Source organism: Esox lucius, chromosome 3 (genome assembly GCF_011004845.1).
Source record: "Esox lucius isolate fEsoLuc1 chromosome 3, fEsoLuc1.pri, whole genome shotgun sequence".
NCBI classification, from domain to species: domain Eukaryota; kingdom Metazoa; phylum Chordata; class Actinopteri; order Esociformes; family Esocidae; genus Esox; species Esox lucius.
Window position 1 is genome coordinate 21,639,022 of NC_047571.1, and position 27,012 is coordinate 21,666,033.

At 42.1% G+C, this 27,012-nt stretch overlaps 3 protein-coding genes across 5 annotated transcripts in view; 2 read left to right on the plus strand and 1 right to left on the minus strand.

Annotated features, from left to right (window-relative positions):
- Positions 1 to 584: 584 nt before the first annotated feature.
- On the minus strand, positions 585 to 4,710 carry LOC105020671 (E3 ubiquitin-protein ligase RNF126). The gene is made up of 9 exons (XM_010887874.5): positions 4,589 to 4,710; positions 3,802 to 3,860; positions 3,578 to 3,638; positions 2,767 to 3,005; positions 2,538 to 2,606; positions 2,374 to 2,443; positions 2,178 to 2,271; positions 1,961 to 2,076; positions 585 to 1,848 (listed from the first exon to the last, which is right to left on the minus strand). Exons 1-9 carry the CDS (start codon positions 4,661 to 4,663, stop codon positions 1,696 to 1,698), a joined length of 936 nt encoding a protein of 311 aa, XP_010886176.1. The 5' UTR covers positions 4,664 to 4,710; the 3' UTR covers positions 585 to 1,695.
- sugp1 (SURP and G patch domain containing 1) lies at positions 4,707 to 12,391 on the plus strand. 2 transcript variants are annotated; one of them, XM_013133013.3, is made up of 14 exons: positions 4,707 to 4,873; positions 5,621 to 5,795; positions 5,928 to 6,037; positions 6,221 to 6,478; positions 6,689 to 6,812; positions 6,915 to 7,018; positions 8,520 to 8,643; positions 8,786 to 9,153; positions 9,544 to 9,650; positions 10,100 to 10,277; positions 10,753 to 10,859; positions 11,021 to 11,166; positions 11,530 to 11,659; positions 11,752 to 12,391. In XM_013133013.3, the coding sequence occupies exons 1-14, from the start codon at positions 4,855 to 4,857 to the stop codon at positions 11,776 to 11,778; spliced, it is 1,977 nt and encodes a 658-aa protein (XP_012988467.2). In that variant the 5' UTR covers positions 4,707 to 4,854; the 3' UTR covers positions 11,779 to 12,391. The 2 variants fall into 2 exon arrangements, with proteins under 2 accessions (XP_012988467.2, XP_012988470.2); XM_013133016.3 differs by having other exon boundaries at positions 5,624 to 5,795; positions 11,752 to 12,387.
- A 3,552-nt stretch (positions 12,392 to 15,943) lies between these two features.
- stk11 (serine/threonine kinase 11) overlaps positions 15,944 to 27,012 on the plus strand; it is a 30,448-nt gene continuing 19,379 nt past the window's right edge. For both annotated transcript variants that reach the window (XM_010887886.4, XM_010887895.4), the window contains exons 1-4: positions 15,944 to 16,125; positions 17,034 to 18,000; positions 26,294 to 26,377; positions 26,849 to 26,938. In XM_010887886.4, coding sequence (XP_010886188.1) covers positions 17,717 to 18,000; positions 26,294 to 26,377; positions 26,849 to 26,938 — 458 coding nt within the window. In that variant the 5' untranslated portion in view covers positions 15,944 to 16,125; positions 17,034 to 17,716. The remainder of the gene's footprint in view (positions 16,126 to 17,033; positions 18,001 to 26,293; positions 26,378 to 26,848; positions 26,939 to 27,012) is intronic.

A 27,012-nucleotide genomic window follows, 5' to 3' on the forward strand; every position in this document is an offset into this window, starting at 1 on the left:
TAACTTATATTGTCAAAGGCAAAAATTTATGTTTTATCTGCTCTCGTCATTGACTCATCCACTTTGATGAATAAACCCTCTAAACATTGTTTTAGAAACATTATATGAACACATTTTAATCACTACTGATGTTATTTGCTGTGCAATACTTAATTTTTTGTTCAAAAATTGAAAAGCATGTCAAAATACTAATAAGCCCCGGCACATTATGTAGCGCTGTTCAAAAAACATTTTAGATTTTTTTTTACATACTTCAATACTCTAATATTATAATGAAAAGCCTTTAAATACCAGTTGGAATGGTTCCGGATTAGGTTTACATCAAACCAAGTTAGATGCATTTTAATTTAAACAATATACACAAATCGGTTTGTAATGTAAAGCTGTGCGCACAAAATAAGGGATTTCCTGTTTTTTGAAGAATCCCACAGTTCCTTCCAACCTTCCTTATAGTGACTAACTACTGAGCTAACAATGTGTTGGTACTAATGTAGCGTTTTCACCACATTATATAGGGAATAATGTGAGAATTGACTACGAGGAAAGAAGGAAGGGTAAAATTATAAAGTATTGTCACAAAGCCCCAGGATTCCAGACACTTTATATTTCACCAATTACACAATCCAATATATAGATTCACACAATAGGGCCTTCTAGATTCTACTAAAACTGTCACACTATAATTAGAACTGCAGTGTAGCATGTTTTCGGTATCTTTACCCAAAATAATTAACTTCGAACTGGTTCAAATGCATTATATTGAAATGCGTTGTAAGTGATTTTCAAGTAGGGAAGTGAGTGAAAACTAGATGCCACTCTGAAGATGCATTAGGCAGAACTTGTCAATTGATAGTAACCTGTTAAAACATTTGAGAATACCCATGAAACAAAATCTGGGAAAATGCAGAGTGAGACTTTAATATGAGAATCACGATAGGTGCCTTAAAATGATAAAGGAATGACAGAAGAAATGCTCAGAGACACAATACCATTTTTGTTCAGTAGTATTTCCCCCAAAAATCACATTCTTAAAACCAAACAGAATATTGTGCAAAACAAACACAACACTGGAAATAAAAATTAATTATAAGATGCATAAGATATTCTGTACAGTGGCTGACCTGCTTTATGTTCTTAAATACGAATACCTCTTTGTACATGGCGCTCTCCCCATCGGCAAGGTAGTAAAAAAAAAAAAAGTTATCTTAAATATAAAATGTCAGTATGTTCCCATCTTATGGCACAAAGACAATGAGTGTCTCAATCACAAGTCGTAGTCCACTCTGGTCCAAACATACTCCGTTCCAGTTCTTCTGTGGATTTCTATTATACACCCCAGCCTGTACTCATCGGTCTCTGGTTCCCGTTGCGCGGCTTCACTCCCTCGGACTACAAGATTCCTCCAATGAGAGCGGTGCCAGCATCAACCCCAGTTTATCACTCACGGGGAGGACTCATTGTGTGTTTAAAGTTCACAATAAAAAGGGATAAAAGAAAGGGAAAATATCGCCGAGTCCATCGGGTTTATCGTTTCACCTCAAGAGCCCAACAGAGGACTTAGCAGAGCGCTGAGAGGTGGCCCTCTGGACTCTCCTGAGCCAGGGGTGTAAATTGGTCTGCGGTGGGGGGGGGGGGGGGGGGGGGTGAGGTGTTGGTTGTGCGCTGGAGGTGTTATGGTGAGATGGTGACGGAGGTCTACAAGTTGTTGGCAGAGTTCTCGTTGCTGGGGGAGTTGGATGAGGATGAGGAGGAAGAGGAAGGGGAGAAGTTTATTCCTGATAGTCCCGGAGGGTCCGTAGCCGTGTTCTGTCCACTGAGGCTCTTTCGGCACACTGGACACGTGTCGTGCTGAGGGAAGGAGACCGGTATATGATGTTCAGCTGACAACTCGGACAAGGAGAACAAATGAACGTCGCTACAGTGAAATGAATAGAAATGTGGTGTGAACACACCCACACACCTGTTCCAGCCACGGTACTATACAGTCATTGTGAAACAGGTGATTGCACGGCAGTTGCCTGACAGTCTCCCCTACACTGTAGTCCTCTTTGCACACTGGACATTCTAAACAGGAAACTGGAATAAAAAAATATTAAAATGTACAAATGTTTTGTCAATGACTCCTTTAACACGACATTCGACCTCTGGGGTTGACTGGTTGGTCATTGTCAACTCACCCACATGTTCTTCTGTGATCTGGATTGTGGGCAGGCTCTTTATCCTCTCTCGGTCAGCTGGAGGAGGTCCCGTGTTCTCAAACTGATTCAATAACTACAGGAGAGGAAATCCCGTGTCATTAGGTGGTGGAAATGTCACCAGAGTGTGTTGTACTTGCTTGTCATTGAACTTCATGCTTTGAGGATCTGGGAATACCTGGGTAATGATGGCATCAAGTCCATTGGCACCCCAAGCATAGTCCATTGGATTGGAGTGTAACATGCCCCTATCAGGAGAATTCAAAGTAATGACTGGAAACACAGTGACTAGTTTGTTTATAGGAATCAACGGTTATGTATATAACAACAGTGTACACATACCAAGGACCCATCCCAATGTTCGGCATGGCTGTGGGTGCTATGATTCCATTGACTAGCTGCTGAATGATTCTGCAACGGGACAATGAGAAACATTTTAGTCACTTCCTCAATTCCTTCCTGAAGGAAACTGAACCATGTCGCTACACGAGCAGTGAATGCATTCCCTTAATGATGCTTTTCCAGTGTCCTCCCCACAGGAAAGGCAAGAAGGTTGTAAATTGTTCATTACCCTTCTAGCGTGGGCACTCCCTCTTGTCTCTGTCCCTGTCGCCGTGGGATGTGTCGTCCTCGTGGCTGCCGGGCGCTGTAACGTTGCCGCGACGCCATCTCCCGTTCCCGCCGATTCTCTGTCTCGCGGTTGTCTTCCATCGGCATCCCCGCTCGGAGGTCAAAATTTTCATCGAAGATCCCCAGAGCAAATTGGCCGTATCCTGGTGGAAATGTAAACATGTGCTGGTGGTCCATACTCTGAGGAAAGAAGAAAAAGAGGGTAAAACAACAGTGTCACTACAAGGCAGTCAAACCAAAGTGCATGAGTTCAAGAACAGCACCTTTTTGTTGAAGAACTCAGTTGTGCGTTACAAACAGGGTCTAAACGGTTTCACCAGCTATACTCGTAACCCTTTAGGGCTTCATACAGTTCAAGCATTTCTTGAAGCATTTCAATTGCTTTTTGGGGCAAAGAAAACCCGGAATATATGCTAGTTACAATTTATATTACATCAAAATCTCCAACAGTGGTTTTCAAAGTAGTTCTGCTGTTCAGTTTCAAAGCCGTACTCCAAATCCCTTATTTTCCTCCCACCATTTCTACGCCTTTGGCCTGGACATCATTGGAAATTACAATTGGTATCAACTGCCTCCCTCCCAAAATGTTGAAGTATAATCCATTCTCATTATGAATGCAATTATACTTTCAGTAACATTACATAGCACCTCTTTGCTGGGTTATTTTCTTTTTTTGGGGGGGGTAATATTTTGTCTTTGAAAGACTTATTTTATGTGGACCAAAACATTGGTTTGAGGCCCTGGTCACAAACCTCAAAAGATGGACGGTTCTGATCACTGGTGGAGGCAGTTGAGGTGGACCCATTTTCAGTGCTGGACAGAAAAAATATATCAGAGTTTACAGGTTTCCATTACTTTCAGCTATACACATTTTCCTGAACACTGACAGCCTGTTTCCCGGTCACAGACAGCATTGTTAATGGGGAATTGCTGCTGAAAGTGATTTGAACTCAGGGACAGGAAGATGATACTGTACCTCCTCTCTTCTGATAGCTCTTCGATGAAGCCTGATTCACACCGTGGACAGGTGTAGTCCTACAGGAAAGCAGAGATAAACCAAATGTATCATGTAATTATAATCTCTTAGTCTCATACACGTTTGTTTTCCTTAATTAATTAAAACAAACAACCATACCTATATAGATTATTAGGTGTCTTGAATTCTAAATTAAACGAATTAGTTGCAATCTGATCTCTTTGACATACATTAGCTTTTTGCTGATGATCCATTAACTCAACGATAAATTGCTATTGAGAGATGAGTACCATACATCTAATTAAAGCCTAGCTATGTTAAAGCTACTGTAAAATTCAAGAAGCTTCATTTAAAATTTGAATGAATTAGTTAGTAACTTAGGTACATTTGAAAGGGGTAGAATGTGTGACCCAGTTAAACAGCCAAGCTGTCACTAATGAACAGGTCTCTGATCGCGTCGTTACAGACTGACACGCTGTCAATGGAAGATACGTGCTGCCTTAATTTGCTACCTTCCTATGTTGAAACTAGAGAACAGGCAAGCCACACTATTTAGTAGTTAATTAGACTACAAACAAAGCTAGTTAGTAAGACGTCAAAACATGATCGCAACAGCTGGCAATGTAAACGTTGTACACTACAGTCGCTCAAGCTAACACGTTAGCTAGCTGTCGTGCTTCAGCCATGCAGAACTGAGACAACCGTGGATGAAATAACCAAACCCCAGTTAGCTATCTAGGCATGGTTCTATTTCGTCAACGACAGAAAGCCTATCTAAGGTGCGTACCGGGAGACGTGGGTTGATCTCTGCTGAACATCGGTGACAAAAAAACCGGCAGGGCCGTGGGGGAGCTTCAGCCATCTTCTGATTCTCTACGAGACAACCCAGACGGAACGTGTACGGGTAGCAACAACAGACACAATTTGCTGTTCTCGGGTGTGAGTTGGGGGACGGACAGGAAGCGGAAACTAGCAAAGATTATTATTTTTTTTGCGTTCTTGTGCAAGCTAACTGGCTTAGCAACAACCAGCTATAAAGGTCTAGTTGCAACCATGGAATCCGGAAATACAGGTAAAAGCAATATTTTGAATGATACCTGAAAATAGTAACAACGGTTTTTTTTTTTACTTTAATTGGGTTAAACTCTTGTCTCATCAAAACCAGTTATTTTTAGCTTACTACGTTACTTAGCTAACGTTAACTAGCTACACTGAACTAGCTAGGTAGGTGCAGTAGTACCCAATCACTTCCCATCAAAAACAACCCTATGTGTTAGGATGCATACAAAATCGATGCATAAAATTGGTTGCCACAATCAGCTTCAACTACATATGTCCGATTCCTGACAACTATTTGTAGTTTGGCATTGTAGCTATTTATTATTATTGCTAGCTGATTTCTTCACGTCACCTAGTTAAAAGTTAGTAGCCAGTTGTGCTTTTACACACCCCGTAGCCTCTACGCTCCGGTCTCCAGGAGCATAGAGGTTGGCCTGTGGGCTATCTCTCAAATCTGTGACAACAAATATGATCAAGGGTAAAGCAGACATCTTTTCGGTCCAGCTCCTGACAGGATTAAATATTCCTAACCTGGAGTCCATACAAATGCAATGCATTTCAATCTTCAAGATAGTATGACATGATTGTTAAAAATAACAGTATAGTTATTGCATACTCATGTCTACAGATTACTTTACCTTTTCATATTTTAGGCTTTAATACACAAAGACAAATTACTATTGTGAGCAACAATATTGGTAACAATAATACAGACTACCACTCCCGACTCTTTCACTAACTGGCTGTTTTATTACCACTGGAGGGAGAGGAGGCTGGAACAACAAATTCCGGCCACCTCAGAAGAGCAGGATGAGTGTGAACATTCTGAGACAGGAAGAACTGATTGCTCAGAAGAAGCGTGAGATCGAAGCTAAGATGGCAGAACAGGCCAAGAACAAGAGCCTTCAGACTCACAACAAGCCACAAACACGAAGGTACATTTGACCCTGGGTTTTTGAAATAGGCTACTACAAATATGGATAGTACTCATACCCAGATGAAAGTACTTGTTTGGTTCATTTGACTGGTTGACTGTGGCTATTGATTTTGGCTTATCATCCCCACAGTTTACCTAGTTCTCAGGGACCCTCTCCGAACAACAACAAGTATGTGAATGACGGTAGCTTCTTACAACAGTTTATGAAGCTCCAGAAGGACAAACCCAGCTCTGACTCTGGTGAGAAAATAAGTTATTCTTCGGTTTCAATATAAATCTGTTAACACATTACGTTATTGGCAAAATAATTGTTAAATGACGTTTTAAGTGATTAATAATGAATGATTTACTTGTTTCTTCTGGATTAATTAAAACAATTTAGGAAACCGTGCAATTGGTGTTAATGAATGAGTCCGTTTGCAGGCTCCAACAGTGATGGCAAAGACCCATCCTCATCCACCTCCAGTCCGGCATCGGGAGCATCTCAGCCCCAGAAGAAGAGCATTCTCATTGGCAAGCGTCCTGGGTTAGGCATCAGCAGCATGCTCAACCAGTTTAAGAACTACTCACAGTCCAAGAAGACCTTGCTGTGTCCTCAAAGGCCTAGCATATTCAGCTCCCCCGACGACGATGACGACGACGACGAGGAGGTTGACGATTCAAGCTTCCTAGAAATCAAAGGTAAACAATGATCTGTGTTTTTGCTTGCTGAAGTACTGCCGTCGTCGGGGAACCAGTCTTCTGCTGTCCAATTAATTTTTGGCATGTCGCTGACGCTGTTTTCTAGTTGTGGCTTACAGTGGTTGCTTACCTGAGAAAAAAATGCTTTGCCTGAACTCTCGTAGCCTTCTAGAGGAGTGCAAAGATGAAGTACTCATAGCCCTCTTAAAGTCTCTCCCCCAGAGGACCCAGACACGCGACTCATCCTGGACAAGATGGCGGCCTTTGTTGCTGAGGGAGGGCCTGAGCTGGAGAGGAAGGCCAAGGAGGACTACAAGGACAACCCTGTTTTCTCGTGAGTCTGGGTGGATGATTTAAATGTTTTTTTTTATGGTGGATTTATGTAATGTCCCTCTTTTGTTTCAATATAAATATCTGTTTCTTCTCTGCCCTACAGATTCTTATATGATAAGAACAGCCGGGACTATCTCTATTACCGAAAGAGAGTTGCTGAACTACGAACACATAACCCAAAACCTGAGACGCCATCACGTTCTAAAGGTAAGATGCCTATATTGGTTTCTCTCTGTGTCCTGCTCTCTTGCTGTCTCACATTCACACACACCTACTGTCACTCTCACTTTCTTAAATACACCCTCTCACTCTCTCAACTCCAACGACTGCAGACGATAATAACACCATTCAGTCTATCTTTAGACGTGTAAATGAGTCCTATACGAGACAAATAGAATTTCCCTTCCTGGATAGTTTGTCAAGTTACCATTATACATACAGTTGATTAATACTGAAGCTTCAAGTTACAGATAAACAATTATTTACTTAGTACTCTCACCGTGACAGTAGTAATTCACAATCCAGAACTTAAACGTAATGTGCACTGAATAACGGGACAACACGTTATGGGGTATGCAGCCTTATGACATCAATACCTGAACACCCTCTACAAGCACTCCTTTAAAGGCCAGTGAGGACTTGAGCTCATAAGAAGCCCCGCCCTAAATGGGATATAACAGTCCTACCTACTCAGAATATGGACTACACTTCGTAGACTCTGCACAGTCAACAGTGTCGTAGCTCATATCCTCCTTCAAGAAAAGGTCATTACAGTCGTACCTGTACATTCCCTTTAAGTCGTTTGGACTTAGCTGTAGCAATTGCACATAATCTCTTCTTTTTTCTACCGGTTCCCATGGAAACTGGTCCCAGAATCCTGACGCAGCTGATCATGCTGCACTACCACATACGAGACCCCTGTCTCAGTTTGGAGGGATTGTTTGTGAATTAAATGTTAAGCAAGTGGACATTGCATGGTTTATACCAGCCACAGAACTAATAACATTGAGGACTAGTTCAGCTATTGATGACTTGGTGGACAAACCGTGAACTTGAACCTGGGCTGCGTTTTGTTTTTCACATTTCTGATTCTAATGTTGCCCTACCACTTACACATTTGATTGATGTAATCAACCTATCATCAAGTCTTTAGTTTGAATCTGGTGTTTGAGTGCTAGGACAAAAACATGCACCCCTTGGGGTCCGCTGGACCTGGTTTGGGAAACACGGCTCTAGTTGGACTCACCGCCAGCAGTGTTAGGAGGGAAACCAGTAAAGCTTAACTAGGTCCTTATGTTGGACAGTTAAATACGGTAGCCCCAAATTCCTAAAGTTTGCTAAAAAATTGTGAGAATGTCTAAGATAATATCACATGGAAGGTTGGACTTCTGATGGGCTCAAGCTCTTAATGGCCATAAAAGGCATAAGAACTGAGCTCATATGAAGCACGTATGTTTTACCTGTTGTACCTAATGACCGACTGGGAAAGGTTTGATGACCCAGTGTTTATGGCATTATTTATTCACCAATTTTAGGCTTTTTATTTAGTTTCAAATCTATATAATCCACTTCCCCAATCACCACCGTGTGCCCTGCTCCTCCCCCTCCTCTTCTTATCCCCTACTGGCTGTAGACTGGTGTGGGGGCCAGTTGAATACGGTACGCTAGTAGTGTGAGTTGAGCCCCAGTACTGATAGGCTGCTTAAAGTCTCCCCCCCAGTGGACGAGGAGACCCAGAGGGTGGCTGAGAAGCTGGCCAGGTTTGTGGCTGACGGTGGCCCCGAGGTGGAAGCCATCGCCGCCCAGCACAATGGGGACAACCCCGCCTTCAGGTTAGTGAAGATGATGTAACCGGAACGTTCAGTGCATTTATGCATCCGTATGTTATTAATCCCAATGGATTGGTCAAAAAGGAGTTGACTAACATTTGGTTAGTGGACATAAATTAATCTTATTTCTTCTCCCTCTTGTCAGTTTTCTGTATGACCTCCAAAGCCCTGCCCACAGTTTCTACAAGGAGAAGGTTGAGGAGTATCGTCGGGCCAAAAATGCCCAGAACCCCATCACCACAATCAAACAGGAACCCGGGGTAGGAGTTAATAGACCAGCTGCCCCTCCCCTGACATGTCCTCCCCCTCCTCCGCCTCCTCACTACCCCCACCTGGTTGGTCAAGTGAAGCTTGAACCGGGTTTGGAGATAAAACAGGAAGCAGCTACGCCCCCTGTTACGAAGAGGAAGAGGAAGAGCCGCTGGGGGTCAGAGGATGACAAGGTGGACCTGCCGCTGCCACCTATTATCATCCCCAAGGAGGAGGAGCCAGAGCCCAGCCCGTGTCTTTCTGGTATACACACCGCACCATCTCTCCACACACACCGCACCATCGCTCTCCGCACACCGCACCATTTCTCCACGCACACCGCACCATCTCACACCGCACACCATCTCATCCACGCACACATACACAACACACGCCCAGCCATTTCTGCGCTCACACATTCACTGCACCATCTCTCCACACAACACACACTTAGCCATCTCTCCATGCACACACAACACATTCACTGCACCATCTCTCCACGCGCACACACACCACACCATCTCTCCACACACACACACACCTAGCTATCTACAAACAAAGAACCTCCCACCTCTGCTCTTTCCCACATGCTCAAGCACTGTTGTGTCAGTATCTTAATGTGTTTATAAGGTATGTCCATTCTGACTATTTCAGCCAATGATCTGAGAGATCTGGGCTATAAGAAAGGCAAGCCTGTGGGCCTGGTGGGAGTGACTGAGCTCTCAGACGACCAGAAGAAACAGCTCAAAGAGCAACAGGAGGTAATGTTTCTATAAACTACATCAGGGGTTCCAACCTTTCTCACTCTGTCATCCTGCAAAGTCTGCAATAACTGACCTAACAAAAGGAAAACTGCTGATGCAACACCACATTTCCAAACTGCACCTTGTGCATTCTACTGTTAATATTTTCATGTAGGTTGAAATCATTACTGAGTACCCCCACTGTTTGGGAACAACTGCATGGCAACAAATTATACTTTCGCTGTTTGAATTGCCTGGGTCTGTATAGTCTTTATAATTGTAATGCTTCGGGCTTGCTTTGCTTTATTTTGGTATGGAAGTGGTCAATATACTTCAATAAGACCTACTGAGATGGTTGCATTCATTTTCAGCTACCTTAAAATGTGTTGACTGAGATGTGTGTTTGGTCTGCGTGTGTTGTGTGTGTGTGTGTGTGTGTGTGTGTGTGGTCTGTGTTTCCACCCCAGATGCAGGAGATGTTCGACATGATTATGAAGCACAAGCGTGCCATGGCAGAGATGCAGGTGATGTGGGAGAAGGCGGTACGGGACCACTCCCACGAGTATGACAGCGACGAGGAGGTGGACCAGGAGGCCGGCACATGGGAGCACCGCCTCCGGCAGATGGAGATGGAGAAAACACGTGGTACGGTTCATCAAGACACTGGGCCACACTCTTAAACAAATGTCCTATCTGGAATAGAGCCTAAATATAACCTGACCAAACACCATGTAGGCCTTATAATAAGAGCATTGAGATGGAGGCATGGCCTTGTCCCGCAGGCTTACAGACAGGGACTAAATCCCATGTTTCTGCAGAGCTTGTGTCCAAGAGGAGACTCTAACCCACCATAACTGCTCACGCTAGTTCCCTACTGCATGTAAAAATTGTAAATAACAGTGATTTCATAATGCGTAAATACTTCTGCCATGATTGTAACTTCTGATTTACTTATTTTAAGCCAAAAGCATAAAATAACATTTCAACAGTTTATTGATCATCTTAGGGACATAATGTCATGCTAACCTAGGCCGTGTTCAATCTGAAACCCAAACTGTGGTGTCCCACTGAATACCCCCTGAAGGATCTGGTGTTGATATCTGCATTTTTCTTTATCCAGAATGGGCAGAGTCACTGACTGACATGGGAAAGGGAAAGCACTTTATCGGTGACTTCCTACCTCCAGAAGAGCTGGAGAAGTTTATGGAGACCTTTAAGGCACTCAAGGTCACTCAGAAATCAACTTTTCAATGTCTTCTTTTTGCCACCTGATCCTTCCTCACCTTGCCTCAATCCTGAAAACCATTACCTGTGGCCACCATTTGGAGGAACATTCAATTCATATGATCTGATGTATTTGTGACGGTTTTGTGTCCTGTGTCCTACAGGAGGGCCGTGATCCTGACTACTCGGAGTATAAAGAGTTTAAGTTGACAGTGGAGAACCTCGGTTTCCAGATGCTCATGAAGATGGGTTGGAAGGAAGGCGATGGTCTGGGCTCTGCTGGACAGGGAATCAAGGCTCCGGTCCATAGGTGGGTCACACTGTCCTTGGACTGAAAAGAATATTCCCATTTAAAATCTTATATTCCCATAGCCTTAACCTAACCCTTCCACAAACACCTAACCTTTATTCCAACCCTTGCCTAAATGGTAATATTTATCCAAATCATTACCCTAATATAGACTCTCTTCATATGGACTGTAAAACAAGTCCTTGTTTTACTATTCTTCAAGTGATCTTTCAAAAGTGTAGTTAATGAACATACAGATGCATAGTACAAAGACTCATATTCGCACTAAGACACACCAACACTAAACATGAACAGACACACTGCAGAGTCCTCTACACAGAGTAAACATGTACAAACCAACTGTGGTGTCTTGGTTTACTCCAGAGGAATCACGGCGGTTGACGGGGCAGGGTTCGGGGTGGACCGACCCGCCGAGCTTTCAGGACAGGATGATGAGTATGATGCTTTCAGAAAGAGGATGATGCTAGCCTACCGCTTCAGGCCAAATCCACTGGTAATTACAACAAGATATGCAAGCTCTGTTCTGTTAAGATGGCCTGGCTTCGGTTAGAGTTTTCAGTAACAGGCCTCTCTCTTTTCTTTCAGAATAATCCAAGGAGACCATACTACTGAAACTGGGAGACTTTGTTCACCTTACTTTTTGAAACCACCAACATGGGCATATTATGATGGCACAGTTATTCCTGTTTCTCTGTTGTGAAAACAGACTTCAGGACACTGTTAACATAGACCCCTCTAGATTGGGTGGAATTGGTTGTTGACAAATTGTTTTGGAAGGAGAATATTTGTCTGATCCAATTTAAGTTTTCCAAGAGTCAGTTGATATTCTTACTGAACTGCAACATCAAAGTATCCTATTTAATAAATCTGACGGCTAGGGCTGAATAGTAGCGTTTCATGATTGGATCGTACTGTCATGTCTCAAAACACAGTGTAACCTATAACTTTACCTGTCCTCCCTGTATTGTGATATCTGTCTTGGTTTAGATTTACATTTTTAATTTCAGTTTCTTTACATGTTCAAGATGTTCTTTGACAATGGCAGTAACCAAAAACATAATTTGACTATTACATGGCTGTAGTTTGTACTTTTAGTACATGGTTTTGCTATGTTTGCTTTACCACCGTTCCAATATTTTACAATGTAAACATCTTTCTATATCGTAAAGGCAAGCAACAAATGTAAAATGCTTCACTGCAAACAATAAACATAAATTGTCTTGAATGTGTAGTAGTTGAATGGTTCCCCCTGTTGAAAACTATTTTATTTAACATTGATACTCAACTGATGTTCCATGATGTAGATGAAAGTTGCATTAAATTGTATGAAATAACTCTTTAAAACACATTCATTTAACAAGCAAATAGTACATTAATATTATTGTACAACACTGCTGGAGTGTAATGAGCAATGGTACAACTGTGTTGCAGTTTGTCATTTCAGAATATTTCCATAAGGCACCATTTCAGAGAGTTGTCCTGGATAAATGGGGGCCATCTTGATCTCCTGCTGGAGTATCCAGTTGTTGTTTACGTAGCTTTTCCCATGCCGGGTTGGATGCAGCTGGCCAAGATGCTCTCCGTTGCGCGGTGTCAGTATATGGAGAGGACCCAAGGTGGCAATTCAACATTGTTTATTTAGTGGCCTTCAAGAGTAGTCACTCTAGCACCCTCTGGACAACATTGGTGGTGTTGACCATCCATGGCTCGGTGAAGCCTGGGAGCTTTGAACAGCTGACACTACTGCAGCCCTTTGATGTGTATTAGGGTGTGTTCACTCTACGGTTTCATCTGTTCTGCTGACGTTAAGGAAGTTGTCACGGTGCTACAATGCCCTTGCCTCCTCCCTGATGGCTGACTCGGTGGTTATCCGACCTCCAACCACAGTGACATCAGAAAGAACGTAATATGTTACTCAGACAAAACAGAGTAGTTGGTAGACTCCACAAAAGTCTCCACCTTTAACCCTTGAGAATGATGGTCCAGCTGTTGGCTAACTCCTTCATATTCCTAGGGGCCATCACCCATAATATCAGGTAGGAAGACTATCACAGTGATCACCATGAAGACAGTCCAGAGAATATGCTGCACAACTTGAAGCAACGGAAAATGTGTACAATCCACAGAAAGTCCATTTGGCCACCGGCTGCCCTCCACCAAGGCCCTATATGACCCGGGCTAGAAAGAGTGAAGGCAAGATCATTGCTGACCCCATCCACCCAAGTCACCCACTGATTCTCCGGCAGACAAAGGACAAGCTACAGTACAGGTCAATAATGAGAAAAACATCCTCCCACCTGAACACTTTCTCCATCCTATGCTAGCCACACCAAGTCCCCGCCTGTTAACTGATCATTGAAGAGTTGCACAATATTGCTCCTAAAACTGCCAATCTGGTTTAATCTAGACAGATGCATTTACTACCTAGATGGGACTATAAATCTGTAAATGTGCACATCAACTGTAAATTATTGGCAATGAATGTGTAGGAAATACTTATCTAATTTGCTCACCATTTAATGTACATAAATGTTGACTAGAGTTTTGTGTTCTCTTCAAATGTAATTAAAGGTGAAGCTCTGATGGTGTTGATGTTATGCAGAGCCAAGCAGTCATGGATGCCCGGGAAGTACAGCATAGGGCTGTGGACACACTCCTATGGCCCGAGTGTTAAGTATCAGTGACAGCATGTGGTCTCCCGTCATATGTTCTAGTATGCAATCTCACAGGGTGGTGTTCAGTTTGATGGCGAGTTTGGGCGAAGCAGTAGCGCTAAATGCTGAATTATTGTCAACAAACAGCATTCTTACTATTTTCTGGCTATGTTGCAGTTGTGTGAATAGTGATGGAGATTGCCTTCTCTATGGATCTGAGGTTGTAGGCAAATTAAAGGGGGTAAAGTGATGATGGCACTCTGCCTTTGATGTGGGCATTTGCATGCCTTTCAAAGTACTGCCTTATTACAAGGGTGAGTGCAATGGGTTTCTTCAGCAGATGTAGGATGGTGGCGATACCACCTAGCAAGTAGCAACGACAGCAAAAGACAGGTTGAATGTGTCTGAAAAGATGCCAGCCAACTGGGTGGCAAAGAATCTGAAGATGTGACCAAGGATGCCATCTGGACGGATGGCTTTGTGGGTGTTTATTCCTATGAGTGTCCCTTATGTCAGCCTCCTAGAGCATGAACACCTGGTTATCAGGAGCAGCAAGAAAGAGAATGTGATGTGAGTTATGCATAAAAACAAGGCAACACTTTATCTTTACTGCTCCTCTACATTTACCGGATTGCTTACAGTGGAGAAGAGAACGTCCCCTTTTTGCCAATACATTTATGTTGGGAATCTAGTTTCAGACGTTTCTTTGAATGCTTAATATGTTAACAGACTTGTTCCGATCGCCCCACACGCGGCTCGAACTTGTGATCCTTGGGGGGGGGGGGGGGGGGGGGGGGGTGACATTTTTTACCAACGCAGCGTTTTCTATCGCTCCTCAAAAAAGCAATGGTCCTCCCAAGAGAAACAACTACCTCAAGGTCTAAGAGCAATGTGACGTAAACGATTTAAACACTATCAGTGCGGATTGCGGCGCTAACTGGCCATTTCACACTCACCTCCTCCGCAGCAGCAACCCCAACAGCTAAACACAGCACAACTGAGCGATCCGAGACACAGCATCAATGTTTGCTTTCACTCTCCCCCGCATATTTACATATAGTCACTCTTCTATACATACTTTATATACATTATTTTCATTACTTACATTAAAGCAATTTAGCATATGCTGTCATTGAATGGGATTTACGGGAGCAAGTGCACTTGCTTGATAGCACAATAACAGATTTTTCCCCTGGTTAGCTGAGGATTCAAACCAGCAACCTTAATTTGCCATATTGCTTACTGTTGATAGGCTATTTTAAATGTGTAGCGAATATAACTGGAGACTGCAATATTCTTCACTTCCCTTGCGAAAGGAGCTGCGTTGCAGTAGGGCAGAGTGGAAACAAGCGAAATAACTGCGCGAACTAGGCCTACAGTGAAGATTAACTAGCCGGGTGAGAAAATAAATTGTTTTTGGCGGGAATTTATATAATCACCCAAGAGAGCACTTTCGGACCCTGGAAATGTTTTGGTGCATGTGCACGTTGTCCCCCTCCCCCTTACAGACGGTCCCTAACCTTTTTATCACCCCCAGACTTTGGCAGTCAGCCACAGCGATTCCTATGGGAAGGGTAACAGATCTGTGAAATCCAAGCGTCCATCTCTTGGTGTTTACCTCAGTTAAATATAACACCCACCAACTAAGCAAAAGAGACCCCCTGGAACGCCGCATCAGCCAACCGCAACATCAGTGTTGGCCTCTGTAGGCTATGGTAGCTGATACTTGTATAGGGCAGTGACCTGTGACCTTACGTAGTCATGCCCTGTCAAGATAACCTCTGACTCCATTGACCTGTAGTGGTACATTTTAATGATACACGTTGAGGTGTCCTTAAATATTTTCCTTTAGTTATATATAACTGATATCATATTAGTGCCATTTCTGCTAAATGTATGTGTGGTGCCTGCTTAAATGCGCATATTTCTTGTCCTCATCGGTTCTTTTTTTTTTTTTTAAATGTATTTCATTACTCAATTAGTTTAAGTTCAACTTCTAAAATTGGCTCTAGAACCTAGAAAAATAAGATTTCGTGAAGGCTGGTAGTAAATTAAAAAACTTCAAGACAATGTTGACGCATTAACGTCGTTAGAGGTTGCCTCGTAAAAAAATGGGTTGGCTTTTCAGACTGAAGCAAAAGGAGCGAGGGGGAGGTAAACAAGATGGCGGTTACCGGATTGCAGCTGCATCAGGAATAGCAAACCTCACATTTTTGCAGAGAAACACAAATAAAACACTACAACGGAATGCTACGTAACTTACAGGATATATTTTTTAATACAGTCTGAAAGTCTGGATGTGTAGGTGAGACCCGTTAACACAAAATGTCAATATTTTGCTACTGTACTAGTTGGCTAACTTAACGTTAGCAACAGCTAACGTTACCGCAATCCATTTCAGTCTGTATTTAGCATTGGCTTTAGCGACTGTAGCTAGTTGGTAGGAGCGTTGCAGTTTGCAAACACAGGTACGGAGGATGGAACCTTAGCTCTGACGTTACTGTAATTGTTTTCTAGTAACTTTGCTTCTGAATAGCAACACAAACTCACTGTAATGTACCAAACTAAAAAGCATTTGAATAATTTAATTTAGGTGAGTTGCCTTGATAACACCCGTAACGATACCACCTAGCTAGTTGAATGAACGTCTAAATGCGTTCAAGTATGTTAACGTAGCTAGCTAGTAGTGTTTGGGACTAAAGTGTATGAACTGAGGTGTCAGAAGTGTGTTTGGTGGCCCGGTACATGGCATCGGCTAAATAGCGTAAGTTATTTGTTTAGAAACCTAGTTTCCGATCTTACTGTAGGTAAGTAGGTACTATATGGGGAATGCTGAAACAATCGGCATACAACAAAATACCCGAGGCTAACTGCTTTCTAAATACTGTATTTCAAGCCAACAGACTGAGCATACAAGCACAGCTTTTACATTTGCAAGCTTTTCTGTTATGTGCGACATCCATTGGAGTGGTGCGAAGGCTAGTGTCTTTCAAGAACATTTGTATTCTCTATTTCTCCTCGTTGGCTTGCGTTTTGAAGCGCTGATCTTATGTTTTACAGTGTTTTGACCTCAGACCAGAAGTAGTTTAAAACGAATATTGAATATATTGTGGGCTTATGATTGACACTCACTTTCTACGTAATGTATATTACAATAGACTGATATCCTTATTTGCTGAGGTGTTTGACTGTGTTTATCACTTTGACCCTTAGGTTCCCAAGAGGAAAAATTGACAACTGAGAAAATTTAGTGGACGCACCAGAACGGTTAACAAAAGAATCAAGGATCCTGAGAAGGAATAACATGAACTATACAAAAGACAGAAATGACTAATTTTGGTTTGTGCTTTTTGGTGCCCTGCTCTCTCTGAGGTAGAGACCATGGATCGCTACAAGGACCTTTGGCCAAAATGCTTTGCTTGGCTTTAAAACAGGACCTGTTACCTCTGCCTGTCGTCGTCTCATATCAGAACACAGAGAAGGTGACATGGAGCTTGGCAGCGGAATGTAATCTCGGTCAGACATCCCGCTTTCTATTAAGTAGCACCTGTCACACGGTCTGAACTCCCCACAAATCTTTTCAATCTGGACCTTGTCCTCATTCGGTCTTAGCTAACTATCCTACACCTCTCTAGAAACCGTTAGTCTGCAGCTTCACTAGAACCGAAACAAGCCTCTTGGTGTTTACAGACCTACTCTATACCAATTGAAACCGTTTCAGTTGCGCCACCTCAGATGCACCACCTCCCATGTCCCTTAGTGTTTTCTAATTGAATTGTATCCCTTAGGCACCAGGATACACAGCCTAGGTCAAAAGGCTACAGGTCACAATATAGTGCATTAGACTGCCTCGAGCTTACTGCCGGGAACTAGGTCGTAACTCGGCCGATTTAAACATGAGTGTCGGGGAGCTGCAGCACCTGGATTATCTGACTGAGAATGAGCTGATGGGCATGGACACGTTCATCCACCGCATCGACTCCACCGAGGTCATCTACCAGCCGCGCCGGAAGAGGGCCAAGCTGATTGGGAAGTATCTGATGGGCGACCTGCTTGGCGAGGGCTCCTACGGGAAGGTGAAGGAGATGCTGGACTCTGACACGCTGTGTCGCAGGGCTGTCAAGATCCTCAAAAAGAAAAAGCTCCGGAGGATTCCGAACGGAGAGGCCAACGTCAAGAAGTGAGTGGTGGAGTTCTGGGATTGGCTAAGGGAGTGTTTCGAGTGGGTGTGTGAAAGTGTTTGAAATGTAAATGCCAGTGACATCCCTACCGTTCAGAGATGTACCTTACTCCCTTCCAAAAGAACATTAAAAAATAATCTCAAATTAGTCATGGTGTACATTGCCGCTATCTTGACCTCATCAAATTTAGAGACTAAGTTATAGCCTAACTTGAAAATACTAGGCTAATTGCGAATACAAAAAGTTCGACCGTGTTTTCTACCCTTTAACTGTTTGGTACTGTAGCATGTCATTTTAACCTTTTATTCTGTCTGTTTGTAAATAGTTGTTACTCTCCATCTTTATTCTCCAATTCACACTCCTGATCATTCATCATGTACCACAAGTTCTTAATTTTCCACCTGACAAGAAATACATGTGCAGGCTTTGGACTGTTGCTGCTTATTTTTTGGCGAAGTTTGAAATAATTACAGAGAATGGATACTGACGATCTACTTGATCTTATTATATGAATCTACTGGGTAAGCCTACTTTGTCACTTTTGGGAAGCTACCTTCAGGAGTAGTCTAGTCTTGAACCGCTTGTTTTGACCGTCCTACTGCGTTCACCATTTGTCTAGTGCGCAATCTGTGAGTTCTGTGACACAATGTAACTGATGCGGGTCATTGCACTGTAGGGAGATGACGCAAGCCATGCTGGGATCTAATTGGCTCTCATCCCTGCACACACGTTGCTTGGTTTGCACCACATTGTAGGCTGCTTCTTAAGCTAATTTTTACATTCGTCCTGGGAACATATCATTCCTGATCCAATAACCATGACTGGTAAGATCCAGGCTCGCGCTCCCTTTTTTTGTGTACACCAACAACACAAGAATGTCATAAAGCCATTGCGAGGTGAAGTAAAAGTCAAAGGGAGAGAACTTTTTAATGCTTGTTTCTTCCCTAAACTGCTCTCAATTCACATTATAACAGGAACTTGCCTGTCTGACTGCAGCAGTCATTACATCAATGCATATGAATTTGATTTACAAGTAATTTTTTTTGTACTGTTGGCAATTGTCTGCTACTTGAGATCCTGTCCCAATGTCTGGTGTCAATTGACTGAAGCAATTCTTCAATCTTGCGCAGCCTTGGCTGAATCCCATTTATTTGAAGAATGTGAGAATCTTTGTCAATGTCATGCATATCATGTTGCAACCACCACCATGCCTGACAAAAGGAGACAATTGCTCAATGATGTGGTGTTGAATTTGTTGCAAAAACAAAGCTTTTGTACTTTGGCCATAATGTGTATTACTTAGCAGTATTACGGTAGGACCTTATTGCAGGATGCGAGTTAGAATTTTGATCATTATTGTGGGGTTACTACAATATAGTTGATTAATCAATTTTCTCCCATCGCAACAATTAAAATCTGTTGACTCACGATATAATTTTTATGTTGACCATGCTCTGGCAATCACTTCCCTTATTAGTGGCTTTTAAAATGTCTCTCTGGTCTTTGTAATTTAATCTTTGCTTTAAATTCAGTACTTGACTTTGGGAACTTGCATTATATCTTCTGTATGTGGGACAAAGAAAGGGCTAGTCATGTAAATCCCTGTTCATCTTTTGTTAATGTATCATTTTTAAATGTTATCTGTTACCAGGTTTAGCATCCCGATACTTGGTCCTGCAAAATACTGTTGTAGCTAGTTTTTATTTTATTTTTATTATTTGTAGCTACTTAACAAAAATACCCAAATTAAGGTAAATAGCTTGTGCAATACTTTATGAGAAAAATGTATATCGTTCTTCCTTTTACTTCTATAATATGAGTTCCTTAGAGTTGAGCATTGGTTTATTTCAGACTGGAGTGGGTGGTGTCATAGGTATGTGATAGGGTGACCACCTATGCTAGCTGGCGCTGGCAACAACACTGGCTGCAGTAAGTCTACATCAATGGGCAAGTGGCATGTAAGACTCATTCCATTCCCCTTCATTAGTTAGCATTATAGGTCACTGCCCTTGGAATCCAGTGGTTCAAATGGGCATCATGAGTATCTCACATTAAACAGTTACCCACGGTTGCCAGTAATACATTTAAAGACAACACTGTCTGATTTGATGGACGTCATTGTTTGAAATTATTGACAGTGGTGTTGAGCTGAATTACCCTTTTCTGTCTTTGTGGATAAGAATGTCTGACTGACATTTTTAGTTCCTTAATTAAACTGAAATCAACTTAATATAACTGGAAATGTAGGACAACTTTCAAAATAAATATTGCTAACTGCCAATATCATGTTATCACAGGCACAGGTCATACAGTGTTAAAATATGAGAAAATTGCTCAAGCAGGAAAATATTTAATAGGAAACAACTTTGCCATCATTACCATGTATTTGGTCACAGAGAAAGGGAGTGTACACTGGCAGAACAAACAATGTTTCTAGACTGTGTTGACTGACTAGCAATGCATAAACATTGATTCTGGGTGAAATATCCCTTTAAGAGAGTGAAGCTGAATGGCACAGACAATCCATTGGCTGAGGTCAGTGCATCCAAGCCCAGAGCAATATACTTAAAAAATATATGAAAGCGGAGTAAAACTCCCATCCAGATGTTTTGAATATTGTGTGTATATAGTGCACTGAATTGCCAGGGATTGCCAGTTATGATTTTATATGTTGATATATTCTGTATATTCCTTTGCCTATTTCAAAGGGGTTGTCATGAGTAATTACATTTATTAACCTATTTTTGTGTTATTAATAGTTCCTGTTATAAGAGCCTCACTCAAAATGCACACTTCAGTAAGATCCCTCTAATTGGCTCTAACCTTTTGGAAGTTAGCTGAATAAAGCAACACATGTTCACATTCAAACCAACTCTCCTCTTATAGCACATCTTGTTATAATCCTTTTCACTTTTGCTTGACCAACTTACAAAAGCTTTAAAGAAAATGTTTTGGTGTCTGTTACAAATATAACAGTAATTTATTGAGCACCGTGATTCCCTACACTACTCAGCCAATCTATTTATAAATACTAGTAGGTTACTGGGCTCTATTGACCAACAGATTAGTGAGTTATATTTATAGGACCATTCCATTTGACATCTGGGCAATAAACCAATACACATGAATTCCGATAGGTTTCCCAGCATTCAGTAAAATATATATGTGTAACGTCACAAAACAACGCTAGTCAAAATGCCTTTAAATATGCTGGAAGCTTATAAACGACATCAGATTCTGAAATGTGCTCAGTTACCTTTTTACAAGGCCAAATTAAATTCGATTTGACTGCAGGTATATCAGGTTGGATGCTAACACTGCAAAACATTTATTTATATTACGATATGGTTCGTCTGTAATGGCACACTCTCCCCCACAATATATTGCTTCATTGAGGATTTAGCCTATTTAATTATTTAGACCTATTTCAGATCAAGCAATGGAAAAACATGCATTGTATTTAAGAAAGCACAGACAGCAAAAAGTTTTATATATATATATATATATATATATATATATATATATATATAAGTACTTTTGTATGTAGACTTGTGTTTCTACAATATACTATATCTCTGGAAAAATTAAGATACCCCTGCAAATTTAACACTTCTGTTCCTCACTCAAAACTTTCCTTTTTGACTTTTTTGGAAAGGAACGAGAAAAGTGCAGTGGCCTCTTAATTTTTTCCATAGCTGTATATTGTCACTAGCTGCCACTTAGCTTGAATACGCTGCTCAAAACTTTTTACTGTAGCGAGTAATCATCACCCTATAACACCAAGTCAATTAGACTTCTGGGAGATCATTCTGTCCAGTCAGGAAGCATAAGCCATTGTGAATCAATGTCACCTGTTGTGGTACAAATGAGTGACAACCGGTGCCCTGGAGAGGCAACAGCAAGACCACCCTGAAAAGACAATGGTTGTGCAGGTGGTGGCCACAGACAATTGCTCTCTCCTTATCCCTCCTGAATGGTTCTTCTCTAGTTTTACTAGTGTCCTTGTCACTACTGGTAGCATGAGGCCCATTCAGGTGGCACAGGTAATCCGGCTCCTCTAGAATGACACATCCATACGTGCCACCGCCAGAATGTTTGCTTTGTCTCCCAGTACAGTCTCAAGAGCGTAGAGGAGATACCAGGCGATGGGCTGTTACATGATCAGAGCTGGACAGGGCCGTAGAAGGGCATCAACACAGCAGCAGGACTGGTATTTTCTCCTTTGTGCGAGGAGGAACAGAAGGAGCACTGCCATGGCCCTACAAAATGACCTCCAGTGGGCTACCGGTGTGCATGTTTCTGACCAAACTGTCATTGACTGGCCCTCACATTCCCCAGTCCTGAATCCAATTTAGAACCTCTGGGACATTATTGATCTGTGCGTCTGACGCCGTCAAGTAGCGTCACAGACTGTCCAGGAGCTCATTGATGCCCTGATCCGTGTCTGGGATGAGATCCCATAGGACACCATCAGTCGTCTCATCTTGGGCATGCCCAGACATTGTCAGGAGTGCATACAGGCACATGAGGGCCATACACACTAATGAGTCACATTATGAGTTGCCGTCATGAAATTCACACAAGTTGGAACAGCCTGTGATTGCAATTGTTTGAATCCAGCCCTCAAACGGTTTTTGTCTTTGGTTTCCATTGACCGTTGTTAGGTCATTTTGTCCTCAAGGAATTACACAATGTACAGTAAAGATTTTGATCTTTAATATATTTTGTTCATCGAGACTCGATGTGTAAGTTAAGTGTTCTTTGAGCAGTGTATTAAAGAGTAAACATATTAACAATATATAATCAAACTAATAAATGTATTTTAACAATATTACGCTAGACCTAATAATGTGTCGTATGCACTTCAAAGATTCCTCTTGTCACTCTGCTCTGCTTCCCCCTGCACATCTCAGTGCTGCTAGAGCATCAAACATGGCTGAAAGTTAGAAAACAATTGCTTATAACCACTATTAATGGGTACACCTCCTATTTGAAGATTTCTATTAATTTGCCCTAATCTAAAAAACATAGTGCTTATAAATATGTTACAATTTTATGGGTTTAGTGTTGCATGTTGTTTTTGTGCAAGCCTACTGTACTCATGGCCAGCTCTGCTTAGGTGCAAAGTTATTAGGCGGGATAACTAATTAACAAACATTGCTGTTGAAAAATAAGGGCATTGTCTATAAGAATGCCATCATGCTACATTATATGTACAGTAGAACATGTCTTTTGTGGTAGCAATCATATCTCTATCATAAGAGATCGTAATATGCAGGTTGCTTAGAATGACATGTTCCTACCCGGACTGTTTAGAAACCCAGGACTCAGGGAGGACACATCAGGTCACTAAGACGTGTCTGTGTGTTTTAGGTCTTACTAAACGAAATGAGTATAGTAAAACCAGAAAAAAATTGAATCATTGGTACCTTTTGCCGTTCCCCATGAGGCAAAAGTCAATTTCTGGCTCAGGGTTTAAGTTTTTGTAGTTATAATTGGGTTTGCTTTAAGGTCCAAGCGTTGTTGGTTAAGGTTAGGCATTACATCTAGGTAAAGTTTAGGCATAAATGTTACTTTATTGAGGTTAGGGTTAGGTTTAGGGTTAAGATTAAGTTTAGGGCAAGGGAGCATGCAATTTCTATTTTCTGATCCCCATGAGGGTAGCTGTACAAAACACGGTGTTCTGCAATGTTCTTGTACTGTACGGGTTATGGACCAAACTTTAAAATTATAACAGACTATTAATTCCTTCATGGGAAACAAGGGATATCCAAACACTACAAATAAATGTCCTCAATTCCATGCATTTAGCTACATTCCAGTTTACTCGGTTACACACCTCTCCAGGTGAGCTCTGGAGGGTGGGGGCTGATGGGCCACACCTGGTGTTCCAGCTCTTCAGAGAAGCAGATGTTAGCAGGGCACCTGATTAACATCACCAACGGTCTGCTGGAGACTTGGTGGGGCCAGATGCTTCTCTTCATTGAGTACACTGCCACTCTTCTCAATACACTGCACTACAACCTGGATAGAAGTGAACCTTGATTCCAAGGTTTTGTGGAGGTGTTTGCAAGTCATTGTGAGACATTGTGACACACTGGGATTGTCGTTATAGACTGTGGGTCATCCTTTCTCCTCAGCTGTAATCAAATGAGTTGGCCCTGTTGCTTCATGTTCACCTATGCACTTACTGTTTTATTGCTGACGGCTGATGCAAAATTAAAATGAGGGACTTGGCTTGGCATTCTGGGTGTGCATCGCACCCCGGGGAAGTTATTGCCTTTTTTGAACTAGGACTGGCTCCCGTCTGTGAGCCAGGTGACCCTTTAAACAAATGTGTATTTCACAGCTTCTACCCATTTCACATCACAGGCAACGTCCCAGGCTATAGCCTTATTTACAAGTTGAGCTGTATTACGTACCAGTAAATACTGTCAATGATCCAGGATTTTGGACTCATTTTCCAGTACATATTTTTCTTGGTACAGTGTTGAACAAGCATATCCTGCAGGGGACATTGTTTTGCATTGGAATCCTACAGATTAGATTTTCTATGTTGGACAGTTTGGTCAATGTAAGAATGGGTCATCTAAACGTGGTCCTGGTAGGTACATTGAGGCTATGAGGTAAGGTTGATAGACTAGCCTCCAGACCAACTGGCCCCATAGTGCTGCCCCACACCACAACCACTGATTTTTGTGTTATACTCGCACCCACGATTTATCAAAACAAAGCTTGGTCTAGTAACATCGTGCTACCTGTGCTTTCTGTGCATTCCTGAGTTTCTCATTGTTGTAATGGAGAGAGTTCCAGTACGTGTTTGTATTATGCCTGTTCATGTCTGTGTAGGTGGGCCTTTTTCTGTGTTGTTTGAGCCTGTGAGAACCATCCCCGGCCTTATAAGGGCTGGTCCTGGATGCCATAGTACTGCACTAGCTCCCCTTCTGTCTCGCACTCCCTTTTTCCCCATTCACACGCGCTAAACATTCCTGTCTGCCAGACACTTCCTGCTATCATTGCCTGGGGTTGCCACCGGGATGGGCACACTCCCTTTCTCTCATTGCGCAGTGTAGTGTTGCACAGTACAATTTAGATTTATTTTCTTATATACTTTAAAAATCTTTGGTGCAGGAATTGTTTGGTTTTAGTTGTTCCATCAAATGTTTGTGTATTGTGTATGAAAAGGCAGAAGAACAGGGCTTGCTCTCCAGTCACACATTTGTAAAACACAAATGTGACATTGTAAGTCCACAACAATGCTTGAACCACATCTGGCGAACACTTGAGATCTGAGGGCAATACAATCAGTTAAGGTTTTAGTTGAATATGGATTTTTTTAATGTTTTTTTCCCCACTGGGCATAGTTTTGTAAATTCTGTGTAAATAACTATGCTTGACACTCACTGTTTGTTTCAGATCTATTACATATTGGGAGTAGTCTAGTTCGTATTCTTAGATGTTTATATAGTTTGTGGGTTTGTAACAAGCTGTAAACTAATGTATGTAACTTCAGTCGTAACTACGTAACTTTCTTAGGGAGTACGTAACTTTCTTAGGGAGTTTTTCCTAGCCACTGAAATCCAACACTACTATTGTTTGCTCCTTGGGGTTTAAGGCCGGGTGTCTCTGTAAAGCACTTTGTGACAACTGCTGTTGTAAAAAGGGCTTTATAAATACATTTTATTTATTGAGTCTTTTTAATTGGTTTTGATGTTACACGAATAGCAACCATCAATGTATGTACTGTGGCACTGTGTCAATTCAGACATCATCAAACTGTACTAGTCACTGTATTTATTAATAGCAGGCAGGCTACTGCTGAATGTGGAGTCTCCTGTTGGTTATGTCACAGTGGTACTGAGAGCTCTCCTTCTTTCAGACCACTTCGCTGCTTGCGTGATGAGCTTGCTGCTTCAATTCCTCTTTTTTATATATTTATATGTACATTGACATTTCTTTTAAGGGGCTCCCCCGTGTATCAGTTGCCTTGCCATGTCTGTCTTTAGCATCTTGGGCGTCTGCCAGCCATGAATTGTTGTTGGTAGCTATAGGACCTTTTGGTTCCGACCTTTATTCCTGGTTAACCAAAAAATGTGAACCGATTGGCGGGGTATGCTTCAGAGGACATGTCCTGATTTTTGACTCTCCCGAGCCTACTGACAGCTGCATCAGCATTTTTGACTCTCCCGAGCCTACTGACAGCTGCATCAGCACAACACCATAATCACGAATTGACATCTTTAAATTGAGTGAAGATGAGGGGTTGACTGTAACCTTTTGTTTGTGTTTCAGAGAAATCCAGCTTCTACGGAGACTCCAGCACAAAAATGTGATCCATCTGGTGGATGTGTTGTACAACGAAGAGAAGCAGAAAATATATCCTTTCTGCTGCTGTTTGTGTGCATATGTGTGCATGCGCCTGTCTGCCCTGCAGCACTGGAAAGACTCCTGACGCAGACAGCTTACACTGCGTCATCCCCAGGCCTGACTTCGCGCACGCACACACTCCTCATCCCTCTTTCTCTCTAACTCGCTTTGTCCTATCTCTAGGCCTTGTCCTGTCCCCTAACGTACGTACCTACCTACATGTCTTCTTTATAAGATAATATCATAGGTTATCGATGACATCAAATGATATACATTTTTTGTGTGCATTTTGTACTTTCAAGTCACATTGCTACTTGCTTGAAAGCCCTGGTGAATACTCACCTGAACAAATAGAACAACTGCCACAATTGATTCCCATTTTCTGTTGTATTTTAATGGCTGTTGAATGTGACAATTAGTTGCATGCATGTGTTTCTCATTGCCCACAAGTGTTTGTGTTCCCTTGACTGGCGGTCTTACGTATATGGTGATGGAGTATTGTGTATGTGGGATGCAAGAAATGCTGGACAGCGTCCCAGAGAAAAGGTTTCCAGTATTTCAAGCTCACGGGTACGTTTGTCTCTCTCAGCTGTTCTTCTTTCCCCCTGTGTTTCTCTGGCTCGCTCTCTCCCCCTCTCTTATTT